The sequence below is a fragment of the Scyliorhinus canicula genome, chromosome 18 (assembly GCF_902713615.1).
Source record: "Scyliorhinus canicula chromosome 18, sScyCan1.1, whole genome shotgun sequence".
NCBI lineage: Eukaryota > Metazoa > Chordata > Chondrichthyes > Carcharhiniformes > Scyliorhinidae > Scyliorhinus > Scyliorhinus canicula.
Window position 1 is genome coordinate 166,300 of NC_052163.1, and position 17,972 is coordinate 184,271.

The following is a 17,972-nucleotide window of genomic DNA, read 5'->3' on the forward strand; positions in this document are numbered from 1 at the left end:
AAAAGCCCCTGGTCGCCACATTCCGGCGCCTGTCTGGGGAGGCTGGTACGGGAATTGAACCCGCGCTGCTGGCATTGTTCTGCATTACAAGCCAGCTGTCTAGCCCATTATGCTAAATCAGCCCCTTGGTGATACCATCCATGGAGTAGGCATTTGATCGGGTTGAGTGGGAGTATCTTTGAGTGTTGGGGTGTTTTGTATTTGGGCCGGAGTTTATTAGCTGGATTAGGTTGTACAGGGTCGCTATGCTAAGTATTCATACAAATGCAACAAGTTTGGGGAATTTTTGTTTACACCAGGGAACAAGGCAAAGGTGCCCACTCTTTCCCTGCTGATTTTTGCATCGGTGATTAAACGATTGCTGATGGTGCTTCGGGCATTGACGGAGTGGAGGGGAATACAGAGGGGGAGGTGTGGAACACGAGTGTCCTTTGTGTGCAGACAACATATGTGATGAACCAGATTGCTAGTACCAATAGAATTATGGAGATACTGACAAAATGTGGCTGGTTTTCGGGCTACAAGTTAAATGTCGGGAAAAGTGATGTGTTCCCAGGTACAAGGAGTGGGCCTGGAGAAGTTTTGGTTTTGCCTGGTCAGATCAAGTTTTCAGTATCTGGGAATACGGGTCGCACATAATTGGGCTTTGTTGCACAAGTTAAATGTGGCTAATTTGGTAGAGGAGGCAGGATGTTCTTCCACTATTGCTGGCAGAGTGGGCCAAAACTGTGAAAATTATGGCATCTTTCCAAAGTTTTTATTTATTTTTCAGAATTGCCTATTTTTCTGCCTAAATCCTTTTTTGGGAGGGTAAATAGGACAATTTCTGCCTTTATATAGGAGGATACGGTGTCTCAGATTCGGACAGCATTTTTGCAGAGGGTCAGGCAGATTGGAGGGCTAGCGTTGCCAAAATTGATTATTATTGGGCGGCAAATGTGGAGACGGTTCGGAAATGAGTTGTGGAGGAAGGGTCGGTGTGGGGGCAGATGGAGGAGCATCATGTATGGGGACAAGTCTGAGGGCACTGGTGATGACTCCACTTCCATTCTCACCGGCTCAGTACTCTGCAAGCCTGGTGGTGGTTGCTTCTTCATTGAGAGTTTGGAATCAGTTTGGGCAGCATTTTAAGCTAGAGGGCATGTTGCTGTGGGCGTTGATTTGTGGAAATCAGAGATTTATCCGTGCAGGGTTGGATTCAACATACAGGGTTTGGGAACAGGTGGGGATAGGGAGGTTTAGGGACTTGTTTGTGGAAAGTAGATTTGCAGAGTTGGGGGAACTGGTGGAGAACTGCCAATTGCCATGGGGAAACTGGTTCCGGTCATTGCAGATGAGGAATTTTGTGAGGAAGGAGTTGGCCATTTTTCCAGTTGCCGCCCAATTCGTTGCAAGAAAAGATCTTGTCCGAGGAGGAGATTGGAGAGGACAAGGTCTCAGATATCTATGGTCAGTTAATGGAAAGGGAGAGGGCCTCGATGGTGAAGATGAAGAGGAAAATGGGAGGAGGGGTTAGGTGGTGCATTTGAGGAGGGAGTCTGGAGTGACGGCTTGCATAGGATAAACTTGACCTCATGTTCAAAATTGAGTTTAATTCAACTGAAAGTAATGCACAGAGCGCATATGACAACACACTTGTGGAGTGTTTTTTCTGTAGGTGGAGGACAGGTGCAAGCGGTGTTTAATGGGGCCGGAAAACCACATGTATTTGGGTCTACCCGAAACTGGTGGGGTTTTTAAGAGTCCTTTTCAGGGACAATGTCCAAGATCTTGAGGGTGAAGGTGGCCCCGAGCCCGTGGGTGGCAACATTTGGGGTACTGGAAGATCCTGGAGAGCAGGAGAGAGAGGCTGACGGGTTGGCCTTTGCCTCCCTGATAGCCTGGAAGAGAATCTTATTAGGGTGACGGGCTCTGGAACTCCAAGAGCAGCGGGTGGCTAAGTGACCTGGCAGAATTAAAGTTTGCTATTAGGGATCAACGGTGGAGTTCTACGAGGTGGAGGCTGTTCATCTCCTTCTTTAAGAGTTGGCAAACGTCAGTGGAGGGGGTGAGAGAGCAAAAGACGGGTTTGTTTTATTTTATATTATAGTATAAAGTGGGGCATGTGGGTGGTATGGTGGAGGGGATGTTTATCGTGAGAAATGTATACGGATGGATGTAATGTTGAGTTTTGTATTTAAAATGGAAATGTCCTGAATAGAAATATTTAAAAATATATAAACTAACTGTTTTCATTTACAAACCTGGTGACTGTAATTATTGGGCAGCCAAGGACCAACGGTTTGCGGTATTTTTATAAGAATTGGTTAATTCACTTGTGTTGTGACTCGAGGAAGAGTAGGGCCGGAACTGATCGCGCACTAGCCCAGGGGGGCTGGAACTGATCGCGCACTAGCCCAGGGGGGCTGGAACTGATCGCGTACTAGCCCAGGGGGGCCGGAACTGATCGCGCACTAGCCCAGGGGGGCTGGAACTGATCGCGCACTAGCCCAGGGGGGCCGGAACTGATCGCGCACTAGCCCAGGGTGTCCGAACAGTCAGTATCGTGTCCTCCTGTTTTTACCTTCAGGCAGTGCTAACCTTTATTCTGCTATTAACACCTACTGTGGACCAATGCTGTGTCTTTAGTACCAATATTACTACTCCCTTGGCCTCGTGTTCCATGATATCTTTGTTATTGAATCTCCCCCACCTGCTAACCCATCCCTGACCTTCCCTTTTGCTCCATCTGCCCCCCCCCCCGCCTTTTGAACAGGATAGAACCTTCCTACCTCTCTTTAGTTCCAATGAAGTCATATTAAACTTAAAACGCTAACTCTGTTCTCTGTCTACAAAAGCTGCCAGACCAGCACTTGTTTTTTATTGCACCAATTGCTTCTTCTGTTTCCATGAAAAGTTGTTCACAAGCAAAGCCTCAATAATCTGGAAATGCTTCTTCTCAAAAATGAAATGACAAGAAATCCTACTTTTTAAAAAGTAGAAAGCAAGGAAATATTAGCAAAAAATGAAAGTCTTGCAGATTTTCTAATCACGCACCCAAATATGCTGCAAATCTCTGCTGTTCACTGGATGAAGTATGTAATTTGTTCCCAGAATCTTCAGGGTGCACTCCATATTCACATCAATCACTGTTCCACATTGATTATCCTGTAAAAGATGCAGGCACAGAATGAAGAAAACCAACAACAAAATGTTTAGTCAGTTTGAGTGCATTGCACGTCAATAGAACAGAAGACACACTGAAGATAGCAAAACATTAACTGCTATTGCAATGATCTAATTTCACAAAAACAATTATTAAAAGCTCAAAGTGTTTTAAGAAAGGCAGTTAATTGCAACCTTGCCATTGCACCTTCAAGGACAGTTAGGGATGGCAGCAAATGCCACCTCATCAGTGGCATTCTTATCCAATGAAACAACAACAAACAAGCCAACACCAATAGCTCCTTCATAGCAATAGTATGGCCCGGGGGGGGGGGGGGGGGGGGGGGGGGGGGGTCGTCGCAGCAGGCCAGTAGCTGTAAAGCGGGGGGGGGGGGGGGGAGAAAGGAAATGGAGAGCGAGATAAACATAGTACAAAGCAAGAGCCGACAGAGGAAAGCCGCAGGGCTCAGCGAGACTGTAGGTCTGGAATGGGTTTGCTTCAATCTAAGAAGTATAACAGGTACAACAGATGACTGAAATCCTGGATTGTGGCATGGAACATGGGCAATGGCGCCGGAGCATGGCGACTCTGCGAGCTCTCCCCAACAGATCCACTTTCTACTTACAATCGTTCTAATCTTTTAAAATTTAATTCTAATACTAACATATTACTAATCTCTCTCTTTTATCTTTTCTTGCAGGCTTGAAACCTCTCCGAGGCCCGTGGAGACCTTTTGACCCAACCTGACCTCACGAGCTGGAAGCGGATTGCGCCAAACCGGAAGTGAAGCCCCGGCCTCAATTTGGACCCGACACGACCTCGAAGTGCCCAGTTCTAACAACCAATGCCAGCCGTGGATCGCCCAGCCCAGTCCCCGGAGCTCCCGACCCAACCCCCCAATGACAAGACCCGGCCCAACTCGACCCAGAAAGGCCCGCTCAGCGACCCTAACCGGAGGGGCCCGCCCAGCAACCCGACCCAGAGAGGTCCTGCCCAGCGACCAGACTCGGAGAGGCCTCGCCCAGCAACCTGACCTGCCTGGAGATGGCGGAAAGATAAATCCGCATGGAGGCCCGGCCGGATCGCAAACATGTGCCGCCCCCCCCCCCCCCCCCCCCCCATCATCCAGCCACAACTGCCAACCAAGGAAGTGAGGGAAACGCAGCGGTCTGCAGGTGAAACTGAAGCAACGCAGTTTCAGGACTCCTCTCCCCAGCATACTCTTGGTAAACGTACAAGCAATCGAAAACAAGCTGGATGAACTTAACGCTAGACTTACCTTTCAGAGGGAAGTAAGAGACTGCTGTGTTTCACAGAGACATGGCTAACCACTGCCTCACCAGACTGTGCCACACAACCTGAAGGCTTCTCAATTCAACAGGCAAAGCGAAGGGTGGAGGGGTTTGCCTCCTCATCAACTTCTCTTGCCAACCCTCTGCTCCCTGGACCTGGAATACCTGACCGTGAAGTGCCGCCCGTACTATCTTCCACGCAAGTTCACTTCAGCCATTATCACAGCGGTCTACATCCCACCCCAGGCAGAAGTGAGGAAGGCGCTGGACGAACTGTACACAGTTAAAAACAACTACGGAACAGAACACCCGGAGGCCTTGTTCATTGTGGCTGGGGACTTCAACAAGGCCAACCTCAAGAGTGTACTGCCAAAATTCCACCAGCACATCTCCTGCCCCACCAGGGGCGACAACACTCTTGACCACTGCTACTCAAAAATCAAGGGCGCCTACCGTTCCTTCCCCCGACCGCACTTTGGGAAATCAGACCATAAGACGGTGCTCCTTCTCCCAGCATACAAGCAGAAACTCAAGCAGGTGAATACAGCTAAGAAGGTCGTGCAGTGCTGGTCCAAGGAAACAGAAGAGCTCTTACATGAATTCTTAGAGACAGTGGACTGGTCCATATTGAAGAACTCAGCGACCAACCTAAATGTGTACGCCACCACTATCACAGACTTCGTCAGCAAATGTGTGCCAAAGAAACAGTATGTACGTACCCCAACTGGAAACCATGGCTTAATCGCGAGATTAACTCCCTACTGAAGGACAGGTCTGAGGCGTTCAAGTCAGACGACCCAGACCTGTACAAGAAATCTAGGTACAACCTCCGCAAAGCCATCCGAGATGTCAAGAAAGAATATCAGACCAAGCTAGAGTCACAGACTAGCATTACAAGACAGTTGTGGCAAGGCCTAAACATCATAGCGTGCTACAAAGTGAAGCCAAGCAGTATCTCCAGCAGCAGCACACCCCTCCTCAATGAACTCAATGCATTCTATGCTCGGTTCAAGCAGGAAACCAACGATCCGCTGTCGGGTGCCCCAGCAGCCCATAACATACCCATACCCACCGACACAGCTTCCGAAGTCAGATCGGCCTTCCTGAAAGTGAACACTCGGAAGGCGATGGGTCTGGACGAGATCCCTAGTCGTGCACTAAGAGCCTGAGCAGACCAACTGGCAAATGTGTTTGTGGACATCTTTAACCTGTCCCTACTCCGCTCCGAGGTCCCCACCTATTTCAAGAAGACCACCATCATACCGGTAGAAAAACCAAGCAACATGCCTCAATGACTACCGTCCGGTGGCCCTGACTTCAGTTGTAATGAAGTGCTTCGAGAGGTTGGTCATGAAGCGCATCACCCTCCATACTCCCAGAACACCTTTATTCACTGCAATTCGGATACAGCCACAACCGATCCACAGCACACCCATCTCCCTGGCCCTACACTCATCCCTAGAGCATCTCGACAACAAGGACCCCTATATCAGACACCTATTTATTAACTACAGCTCCGCCTTCAACACCATAATCCCAGCCAAGCCCATATCAAAGCTCCAAAACCTAGGACTTGGCACCTCATTCTGCAACTGGCTCCTCGACTTTCTGACCCACAGACCATAAACAACAACACCTCCTCCACAATAGTACTCAATACCGGGGACCCGCAAGGCTGCGTACTTAGCCCCCTAACTATACTCCCAGTACACACATGACTGCGTGGCAAAATTTGGTTCCGACTCCATCTACAGGTTTGTTGATGAAACGACTATAATGGGCCGGATGACGAGTCAGAATACAGGAGGGAAATCGAGAACCTAGTGGAGTGGTGCAGCGACAACAATCTCTCCCTCAATGCCAGCAAAATTAAAGAGCTGGTCATTGACTTAAGAAAGCAAAGTACTGTACACACCCCTGTCAGCATCAACGGGGCTGAGGTGGAGATGGTTAGCAATTTCAAATTCCCAAGGGTGCACATCTCCAAAAATCTGTCCTGGTCCACCCACGTTGACACTACCACCAAGAAAGCACAACTGCGCCTATACTTCCTCAGGAAACTACGGAAATTCGGCATGTCCACACTGACTCTTACCAACTTTTACAGATGCACCATAGACAGCATCCTATCGGGCTGCATCACAGCCTGGTATGGCAACTGCTCGGCCCAGGACCGCAAGGAACTTCAGAGAGTCATGAACACCGCCCAGTTCATCACACAAACCTGCCTCCCATCCATTGACTCCATCTACACCACCCGCTGCCTGGGGAAAGCGGGCAGCATAATCAAAGACCTCCCACCCGGCTTACTCACTCTTCCAACTTCTTCCATCGGGCAGGAGATACAGAAGTCTGAGAACACGCACAAACAGACTCAAAATCAGCTTCTTCCCCGCTGTTACCAGACTTCTAAACGACCCTCTTATGGACTGACCTCATTAACACTACACCCCTGTATACTTCACCCGATGCCGGTGTCTATGTATTTACATTGTGTACCTTGTGTTGCCCTATTATGTATTTTCTTTTATTTCCTTTTCTTTTCATGTACTTAATGATCTGTTGAGCTGCTTGCAGAAAAATATTTTTCACTGTACCGCGGGTACATATGACAATAAACAAATCCAATCCAATCGTAATTTCAATTGCGGAGGACATGGTTAAAGGAGCGACAGGACTGGCAGCTTAACATTCTGGGATATCGTTGTTTTAGACAGGACAGAAGGGGGAACAAAAAAAAAAAGAGGTGGGGGAGTTGCATTGCTGATTAGGGAGCAGATCACAGCTATGTTGAGGGAGGACACTTTGGAGGGATCTTGTAGTGAGGCATTATGGGTGGAGTTCAGGAATAAGAAGGGTAAAGTCACAATGTTCGGAGTGTGCTATAGACCTCCCGACAGCTTGGGGGGGAGGAGAGAAGCGAGAGCGAGAGAGCGATGCGAGCGAGAGAAAGAGAGAGAGAGAGAGAGCATTTTCAGCTTAGCAACCATAACTCTAAGATTTTGAGTAATCATGGATAAGAACAAGAATGGCCTGCAGGTGAGGGTGCTTAATTGGGCAAAGGGCCAATTACATCCAAATTAGACAAGAACTGGGGAATGTGGATTGGGAGCGGCTGTTTGAAGGCAAATCCACATCTGACATGTGGGAGACTTTTGAAGGCCAGTTGATCGAAGTGCAGGACAGGCATGTCCCTGCAAAAATGAAGCATAGAAATGGCAGGATTCAGGAACCATGGATGACAAGGGAAATTGTAAACTTAGTCAAAATGAAAATGGAAGCATATGATAGGTCCAGGTATCTAAAAGCTGACAAAGCTCTTAAGTACAGTGAAAGTAGGAAGGAACTTTAACATGGAATTAGGAGGGCTAAAAGCAGCCATAAAATGTCTTTAGCAAACATGGTCAAGGTGAATCCCAAGGCTTTTTATGCATTCACAAGGACCAAGAGGGTTGCAAGAGAAAGAGGAGGCCCACTCAAGGACAATGGAGGTAAGTTATGCGTGGAACCACAGGAAGAGGGTGAAATCCTCATCGAGTATTTTGTATTGGTATTCACCAGGGAGAAGGACAGTGCGGATGTTGAGGTCAGGGAAGGGTGTGTGAACTCTTTTGAGAACGTCAATATAACAAAGGAGGAAGTGTTGAGTATCCTGAATTGCATTAAGGTAGACATGCCTCCGGGGCTGGATGGGATCTATCCCAGGTTACTGCGGGAGGCAAGGGGAGAAATAGCTGGGGCTTTAACAGATATCTTCACATCCTCTTTGATCACAGGCGATGTTCCAGAGGACTAGAGAATAGCCAGTGTTATTCCCTTGTTTAAGAAAGGAAGCAGGGACAATCCCGAAAATTATAGGCCGGTGAGCCTGACATCAGAGGTGGGGAAGCTTTTGGAAACAATACTGAGGGACAGGATGTATGCACATTTGGAGGAAAATGCACTAGTTAGTGACAGGCAGCATGATTTTGTACAGGGAAGGTCATGTCTCACCAACTTGATTGAGTTTTTGAAGAAGTGATAAACAAAATTGATGAGGAAAGGGCTGTGGATGTAGTTTATATGGACTTTAGTAAGGCGTTTGACAAGGTCCCACGTGGTATACTGGTACAAAACTAAAATCACATGGGACTCAGGGTTGGCTGGCTAAATGGATACAGAACTGGCTTGATTATAGAAGACAGTGTGGTCGAAGGGTATTTTTCAGAATGGAGATCTGTAGCTAGTGGTGTTCCACAGGGATCAGTGCTGGGCCTTTTGTTGTTTGTAGTATATATAAATGATCTGGAGGAAAATGTGGGTGGTCTGATTAGCAAGTTTGCGGATAACACGAAGATTGGCGGAGTTGCTGATAGTGCAGAGAATTGTCAGAGGATACAACAGGATATAGACAGAATGGAAACTTGGGCACAGAAATGGCAGACGGAGTTTAATTCGGACAGGAGGTGATGCATTTTGGAGAATCAAATCTCGGTATGAATTATACTGAATGGCAGAACCTTAAGGAACATTAACATACAGAGGGATCCGGGCGTGCAGGTCCACAGTTCCCTAAAAGTGGCAACACCGATGGTCAAGGCGATTAAGAAGGCATATGACATGCTTGCCTTCATCAGCTGGGGGCATTGGGTACAAGAGTTGGGAATCATGTTGCAGCTGTATAAAACCTTGGTTAGGCTGCATTTGGAGTATTGCGTGCAGTTCTGGTCACCACATTATCAGAAGGATGTGGAAGGTTTGGAGAGAGGGCAAAGAAGGTTCACCAGGATGTTGCCTGGTCTCAAGGGTGTTGTCTATGAGGAGAGGTTGAAGAAACTAGGATTGTTTTCACTTGAAAGACGGAAGCTGATTGGAGACCCAATAGAGGTCTACAAATTTCTGAGAGGCATAGACAGGGTGGGTAGTCAGAGGCTTTTTCCAAGGCGGAAGTGCAAGGGGGCACAGGCTCAAGGTGAGAGGGAGAAAGTTTGAGAGAGATATGCTGGGGGTCAGAAAATCCTGGCCATTGTTGCAATGGATCTAACACTGTCCCTCATGATGTTGCTTATGGATCAAAACATCAAATGAAGAAAGCAGGCAAGAGGATCGAGATTGCAATACCGAACAGGTTACTCAAGACTGAAGTAAAAACGTAAATGGTAAGCGATGCGCAGCTTGTTACATGAAGGTATGGGTTCAACGACAAGGAGAATTAGGAGAAAAGTTAAGAGGAAATATAACTTAGGAGAGGTTACTGATCGAGGTGTTAAGATTCAAAACAGAGGTATAAAAGCCAACATAAAAAGTATACTTTACATGAATGCTCGTATTATTCGGAATAAGGTAAATGAGTTGATGGCGAAAATCATCGTGAATGACTATGATTTAGTGGCCATTACTGAAACATGGTCACTGATAGGAGTAGTCCATAGGCCACCAAATAGTAACGTTATGGTGGGACAGGCAATAAACAAAGAAATAACTGATGCATGTAGAAATGGTACAGCAGTTATCATGGGGGATTTTAATCTACATGTCGATTGGTTTAACCAGGTCGGTCAAGGCAGCCTTGAGGAGGAGTTTATAGAATGTAGCCGTGATAGTTTCCTAGAACAGTATGTAATGGAACCTACGAGGGAACAAGCGGTCCTAGATCTTGTCCTGTGTAATGAGACAGGATTGATTCATGATCTCATAGTTAGGGATCCTCTCGGAAGGAGCGATCACAGTATGGTGGAATTTAAAATACAGATGGAGGGTGAGTAGGTAAAAATCAAACACTAGTGTTTTGTGCTTAAACAAAGGAGATTACAATGGGATGAGAGAAGAACTAGCTAAGGTAGACTGGGAGCAAAGACTTTTTGGTGAACCAGTTGAGGAACAGTGGAGAACCTTCCAAGCGATTTTTCACAGTGCTCAGCAAAGGTTTACACCAACAAAAAGGAAGGACGGTAGAAAGAGGGAAAATCGACCGTGGATATCTAAGGAAATAAGGGAGAGTATCTAATTGAAGGAAAAAACATACAAAGTGGCAAAGATTAATGGGAGACTAGAGGACTGGGAAATCTTTAGGGGGCATATAAAGTTAATAAAAAAGCTATAAAGCGTAAAATAGATTATGAGAGTAAACTTGCTCAGAATATAAAAACAAACAGATAGTAACATTTTCTACAAATATATAAAAGAAAAAAAGAGTGGCTAAGGTAAATATTGGTCCTTTGGAGGATGAGGAGGGAGATTTAATAATGGAAGATGAAGAAATGGCTGAGAACTGAACAGGTTTTTTGGGTCGGTCTTCACAGTGGAAGACACAAATAACATGCCAGTGACTGATAGAAATGAGGCTATGACAGGTGAGGACCTTGAGATGATTGCTGTCACTAAGGAGGGAGTGATGGGCAAGCTAATGGGGCTAAAGGTAGACAAGTCTCCTGGCCCTGATGGAATGCATCCCAGAGTGCTAAAAGAGATGGCTAGGGAAATTGCAAATACACGAGTGATAATTTATCAAAATTCACTAGACTCTGGGGTGGTCTCGGTGGATTGGAAATTGGCAAACGTGACACCACTGTTTAAAAAAGGAGGTAGGCAGAGAGCAGGAAATTATAGGCCAGTGAGCTTAACTTCGGTAACAGGGAAGATGCTGGAATCTATCATCAAGGAAGAAATTGCGAGGCATCTGGATGAAAATTGTCCCATTGGGCAGACGCAGCATGGGTTCATAAAGGGCAGGTCGTGCCTAACTTAGTGGAACTTTTTTGAGGACATTACCAGTGCGGTAGATAATGGGGAGCCAATGGATGTGGTGTATCTGGATTTCCAGAAAGCCTTTGACAAGGTGCCACACAAAAGGTTGCTGCATAAGATAAAGATGCATGGCATTAAGGGTAAAGTAGTAGCATGGATAGAGGATTGGTTAATTAATAGAAAGCAAAGAGTGGGGATTAATGGGTGTTTCTCTGGTTGGCAATCAGTAGCTAGTGGTGTCCCTCAGGGATCAGTGTTGGGCCCACAACTGTGCACAATTTACATAGATGATTTGGAGTTGGGGACCAAGTGCAATGTGTCCAAGTTTGCAGACGACACTAAGATGAGTGGTAAAGTAAAAGTGCAGAGGATACCCGAAGTCTGCAGAAGAATTTGGATAGGTTAAGTGAATGGGTTAGGGTCTGGCAGATAGAATACAATGTTGAGAAATGTGAGGTTATCCATTTTGGTAGGAATAACACCAAAAGGGATTATTATTTAAATGATAAAATATTAAAACATGCTGCTGTGCAGAGAGACCTGGGTGTGTGAGTGCATGAGTCGCAAAACGTTGGTTCACAGGTGCAACAGGTGATTAGGAAGGCAAATGGAATTTTGTCCTTCATTGCTCGAGGGATGGAGTTTAAGACTAGGGAGGTTATGCTGCAATTATATAAGGTGTTAGTGAGGCCACACCTGGAGTATTGTGTTCAGTTTTGGTCTCCTTACTGGAGAAAGGATGTACTGGCACTGGAGGGTGCGCAGCGGAGATTCACTAGGTTAATCCCAGTGCAGAAGGGGTTGGATTATGAGGAGAGGTTGAGTAGACTGGGACTGTACTCATTGGAATTTAGAAGGATGAAATGAAATGAAAAATGAAAATGAAAATCGCTTATTGTCACGAGTAGGCTTCAATGAAGTTACTGTGAAAAAGCAAATTACTGCTGGAAAATCTGAGCAGGTCTGGCAGCATCTGTAGGGAGAGAAAAGAGCGAACGTTTCGAGTCCAGCTGACCCTTTGTCAAAGCTAACTGTCAGAGAATGTGGGGAATATTTATACTGTGGAGTGAGAATGAAAGAAGTCGTAGCTACAGAAACCCAGGGAAACCAGGTGCGAATAGCCACAGAAACCAAGGGGAAAGAGTGCTAATGGCAGTCCCCAGAGAGGACAAAAGGTGTGAAGGGCCAGACTGCAGAGAAACTAACATCAGGATGAACTGTGACAGATGTAGATGTGGGGGAGGTGACGGTGGAAGCAAAGAGGAGAAAGGGTAAGGAAAGGTAGATAAGATGTGGTCTCCTCTATATCTGAGAGACCAAACGCAGACTGGGTGATCGTTTTGCTGAGCATCTTCGGTCTGTGCGCATTCAGGACCCTGACTTTCCTGTTGCTTGACATTTTAACATGGTCACGACTGGGAGTTAAATATCCGAGGGTATCAAACTATTCGGAAGGACAGAGTGGATGGTAAGGGAGGTGGTGTTGCTCTGTTATTTAAGGATGACATCCGGGCAATAGTAAGGGATGACATCGGTGCTATGGAGGGTAAGGTTGAATCCATTTGGGTGGAAATCAGGAATAGTAAGGCGAAAAAGTCACTGATAGGAGTAGTCTATCGGTCACCAAATAGTAACGTTATGGTGGGGCAGGCAATAAACAAAGAAATAACTGATGCATGTAGAAATGGTACAGCAGTTATCATGAGGGATTTTAATCTACATGTCGATTGGTTTAACCAGGTTGGTCAAGGCAGCCTTGAGGAGGAGTTTGTAGGATAGAATGTATCCGCGATAGTTTCCTAGAACAGTATGTAATGGTATTTTTGTTGGTATAAACCTTTGCTAAGCATTGTGAAAAATCGCTTGGAAGGTTCTCCACTGTTCCTCAACTGTTCCACCATAAAGTCTTAGCTCCCAGTCTACCTTAGCTAGCTCTTCTCTCATCCCCTTGTAATCTCCTTTGTTTAAACACAAAACACTAGTATTTGATTTTACTTTCTCACCCTTACCTTACTTGAGAAAGGACATACTGGCGCTGGAGGGTGTGCAGAGGAGATTCACTAGGTTAATCCCAGAGCTGAAGGGGTTGGATTATGAGGAGAGGTTGAGTAGACTGGGACTGTACTCATTGGAATATAGAAGGATGAGGGGGGATCTTATAGAAACATATAAAATTATGAAGGGAATAGATAGGATAGATGCGGGCAGGTTGTTTCCACTGGTGGGTGAAAGCAGAACCAGGGGGCGTAGCCTCAAAATAAGGGAAGTAGATTTAGGACTGAGTTTAGGAGAAACTTCTTCACCCAAAGGGTTGTGAATCTATGGAATTCCTTGCCCAGTGAAGCTGTTGAGGCTCCTTCATTAAATGTTTTTAAGGTAGAGATAGATAGTTTTTTGAAGAATAAAGGGATTAAGGTTTATGGTGTTCGGGCCGGAAAGTAGAGCTGAGTCCACAAAAGATCAGCCATGATCTCATTGAATGGCGGAGCAGGCCCGAGGGGCCAGATGGCCTACTCCTGCTCCTAGTTCTTATGTTCTTATGTTCTTATTCATACGGTGAATTATCAAGGCCACCATTACCACCTCCCCGTTACCATTTAGGAACCTAACCTTCCTGATATTTTCTGTCCTTTCGTTTCTACCCATCCATTGCCTCTAATGCTCTTAATATCCTTTGCAGAGTATTAAAGCCACAGTGTATGGATGCCAGGATCGCTTCCATGAATTATACTAATAAACCAGTGTTTGTTCCAACAATCTGATAGCTGTATGGTTAGTAGTCTGATGTCATCTCAAAAATGTGGTTAGCACGGCTGCCTCACAGCACCAGGGACCTGGGTTTGAATCTGACCTTGGGTGACTGTGTGGTGTTTGTACGTTCTCCCCATGCCTGCATAGGTTTCCTGCAAGTGCTCCTGTTTCCTCCTACAGTCTAATGAGTGCAGGCTAGGTGGATTGGCCGTGCTATAGTGCCCTTATTGTCTGTATATGTGCAGGTTAGGTGGGGTTACGAGGATAGGGCAGGTGAGTGAGCATAGGTAGGGTGCTTTGGTAGACTCGGTGCAGACTTTTTTTTTTAAACAAACAATTTTATGGAGGTAGTTTTTCGGCATTGTAAACAGTTACAGACATCAACAGAAAGCAAGCAAAAAAGGCAAAAATGTGTAAACAGCCACGTCAAAACTTCAATCGTAACATACGCCCGCACAAGCCCGCTCCTCCCCCATCAGCACTACCCGCCAATTTATCCACTCTACTCTACTCCTCCTCCTCCCCCCCACACACAACCCCCCCCCCCCCCCCCCCCCCCCCCCACCCCCGCGCCCCCCCTGCTGACGCTCACTCTCCCGCAAAGAAGTCAATGAATGGTTGCCACCTTTGGCGAACCCCTGTACAGATCCCCTTAAGGCAAACTTAATTTTTTCCATACCCAGGAAACTCGACATGTCCGTAAGCCACAACTCAGTCTTCGGGGGCTTTGAGTCCCTCCACGCCAATAGTATTCGTCGCCGGGCTATCAGGGAAGCAAAGGCCAAAACATCGGCCTCTTTATCACCCTGGACTCCCGGGTCTTCAGAAACCCCAAAAATTGCCAACCCTGGACCCATCGCCAACCTTGTTTTTAGCACCCGGGACATGATCCCCGCGAATCCCTCCCAGTATCCCCCAAGCCTTGGGCATGCCCAAAACATGTGTACGTGGTTCGCTGGTCCTCGTGCGCACCTAGCGCATTTGTCCTCTACCCCAAAGAATTTGCTCATCCGAGCCACCGTCATGTGGGCCCGGTGAACGACCTTAAATTGAATTAGGCCGAGCCTGGCACATGTTGCGGTCGAATTCACCCTACTCAGGGCCTCTGCCCACAGCCCGTCCTCCATTTCCCCGCCTAGCTCCTCCTCCCATTTAAGTTTCAGTTCCTCCGTCTGGGACCCTTCCCCCTTCATGAGCACCTTATAAATATCAGAGACTCTACCCTCCCCTCCTTCCCCCCTAGCGACTATTCTGTCTTGGATCCCCATTGGCGGGAGGCGTGGGAAGGATGGGACCTGTCTACGGACAAAGTCCCGCAACTGTAGGTACCTGAAATAATTTCCCCTTACCAGACCAAATTTCTCCTCCAAGCTCCTCAAACTCGCAAAGCTCCCTTCCAGGAACATATCGCCCACCCTCCCCACCCCCGCCCGCCCGCCACCATGCTCGAAACCCCCCATCCATACTCCTGGGGGCAAACCGATGGTTGTCACATATTGGCGCCCAGACAGACGCCCCCACCTCCCCTACATGCCTCCTCCACTGGCCCCATATCCGCAGGGTCGCCACCACTACCGGGCTGGTGGTGTACTTGGCCAGCGGCAGCGGTAGAGGAGCCATGACCCGGGCTGCCAAGCTGGAGCCCCTGCACGAAGCCGCCTCCACCCGAACCCAGATGGACCCCATACCCAACATCCACTTCCTTATCATAGCGATATTAGCCGCCCAGTAATAGTTAATCAGACTTGGCAATGCCAGCCCTCCCTCGCTGCATCTCCTCTCAAGCATCGCCTTCTTCACCCGCGGGGATTTTCCCGCCCAGACAAAGCTCATGATCATCTTGTTAACCCTTTTGAAGAAGGACTGTGGGATAAAGATCGGGAGGCACTGAAAAATGAACAGGAATCTAGGGAGGATTGTCATCTTTACAGTCTGCACCCTCCCTGCCAGCGACAGCGGGAGTGCATCCCATCTCCGAAACTCTCCCTTCATTTGTTCCACCACCCTGGCCAAATTTAACTTGTGCAGCCTGCCCCAGTCTCATGCCACCTGGATCCCCAAGTACCGGAAATTTTCCTCAACCAGCCTAAACGGTAGCCCTCTCAATCTGTTCTCCTGGCCCCTTGCCTGTACCACAAACATTTCACTCTTGGCCATATTTAGTTTGTATCCTGAGAACTGGCCGAACTTCCTCAATGTTTCCAGTATACTTCCCATCCCGGCCAATGGGTCCGACACGTACAGGAGCAGGTCGTCTGCGTAAAGAGAGACCCTATGTTCCACCCTGCCCCTAACCATCCCCTTCCATCCCTTTGCGGCTCTCAGCGCAATCGCCAGTGGCTTTATGGCCAGCGCAAACAGCAGCGGGGAGAGCGGGCAGCCCTGTCTGGTCCCACGGTATAGCCTAAAGTACTCCGACACTTCTCGGTTTGTCCTGACGCTGGCCTTTGGGGCCTGATATAATAACTTGATACAATTCACCAGTCCCTCCACGAACCCAAACCGTCCAAGCACCTCCCATAGATCGCCCCACTCCACCCGGTGAAAGGCCTTCTCGGCATCCATCGCCACCACTACCTCCACCTCCCTGCCCGTCGGGGGCATCATTATCACATTAAGTAATCTTCTCAAGTTGGCCGCCAGCTGCCGACCTTTCACGAACCCAGTTTGGTCCTCCCCAATCACCTCCGGTACGCAGTCCTCAATTATAATCGCCAGTACCTTTGCCAGGAGCTTGGTATCTACATTGATCAGGGAGATTGGCCTGTAGGACCCACACGCCTCCAGGTCTTTACCCCGCTTCAATATCATTGATATAGTGGCTTGCGACATCGGCGGCGGCAAGGTACCTCTGTCCCTTGCCTCATTAAAAACCCTTGCCAAGACCGGGCTCACCAACTCAGAACTTCCTATAGAACTCTACTGGGTATCCATCCGGCCCCGGGGCTTTCCCCGACTGCATGGCCTTTAGGCCCCCCAATACCTCCTCCACTCTAATCGGGGCCCCCAGCTCATCCGCTCGCCCCCCACCTACTGTTGGTAATGTTAACCCGTCCAGAAACCGTTTCATCTCCTCCGGTTCTTCCGGAGGCTCCGAAGTCCCTTGAAGAAGAATCCTTGGTGTCAACTCCCCTCAACAGAGGCTGAACAACGGCCATTTTAAAAAAAAGGGGGCCTCACGGTAGCATGGTGGTTAGCATCAATGCTTCACAGCTCCAGGGTCCCAGGTTCGATTCCCGGCTGGGTCACTGTCTGTGTGGAGTCTGCACGTCCTCCCCGTGTGTGCGTGGGTTTCCTCCGGGTGCTCCGGTTTCCTCCCACAGTCCAAAGATGTGCGGGTTAGGTGGATTGGCTATGCTAAATTGCCCGTAGTGTAAGGTTAATGGGGGGATTGTTGGGTTACGGGTATATGGGTTACGTGGGTTTAAGTAGGGTGATTATTGCTCGGCACAACATCGAGGGCCGAAGGGCCTGTTCTGTGCTGTACTGTTCTAAAGTGTACAGCTTGCTATAGAAGTCCCGGAATACCTTATTCAATCCTGCCGGGTCCTCCACTCTGCACCCTTCCCCATCCATCACTCTACTTATTTCCCTGGCCGCCTCCCTCTTCCTGAGTTGCTGCCTTAACAATCTGCCTTTTCCCCATGCTCGTACACCACGCCCCTCACCTTCCTAAGCTGTTCCACGTTCCTGCTCATGGATAGCGCCCCCAGTTCCGCCTGTAGTCTCTGCCTCTCCCTGAGTAAACCCCCCCCCCCCGGGGACTCCGCGTGTTCCTCATCTATCCGACCCATTTCCCTAACCAATCTGTCCGTCTCTGCCCTGTCCGCCATGGCTCTGTGGACCCCAATTGAGATCAACTCTCCCCACACTACTGCCTTTAGCGCCTCCCACAGGGTCGCCGTCGAGACCTCCCCCGTATCATTCACCTGCAAGTAATTTTGCATACACCTCCGAAGCCTCTCACAGATCCCCTCCTCCGACAGCAGTCCCACGACTAGCCTCCATTGCGGGCGTTGGTGATTTGCCCCCCCGACCTGCAGGTCTACCCAATGCAG

The 17,972-nt window shown here is 48.1% G+C and overlaps 1 protein-coding gene across 1 annotated transcript in view; it reads right to left on the reverse strand.

The window, feature by feature from the left end:
• Positions 1-17,972, reverse strand: part of LOC119953524 ((E3-independent) E2 ubiquitin-conjugating enzyme UBE2O-like) — a 197,595-nt gene that overhangs the window by 134,250 nt on the left and 45,373 nt on the right. The window contains exon 4 of the mRNA XM_038777892.1: positions 3,037-3,147. Within this exon, the coding sequence (XP_038633820.1) occupies positions 3,037-3,147 (111 nt within the window). The remainder of the gene's footprint in view (positions 1-3,036; positions 3,148-17,972) is intronic.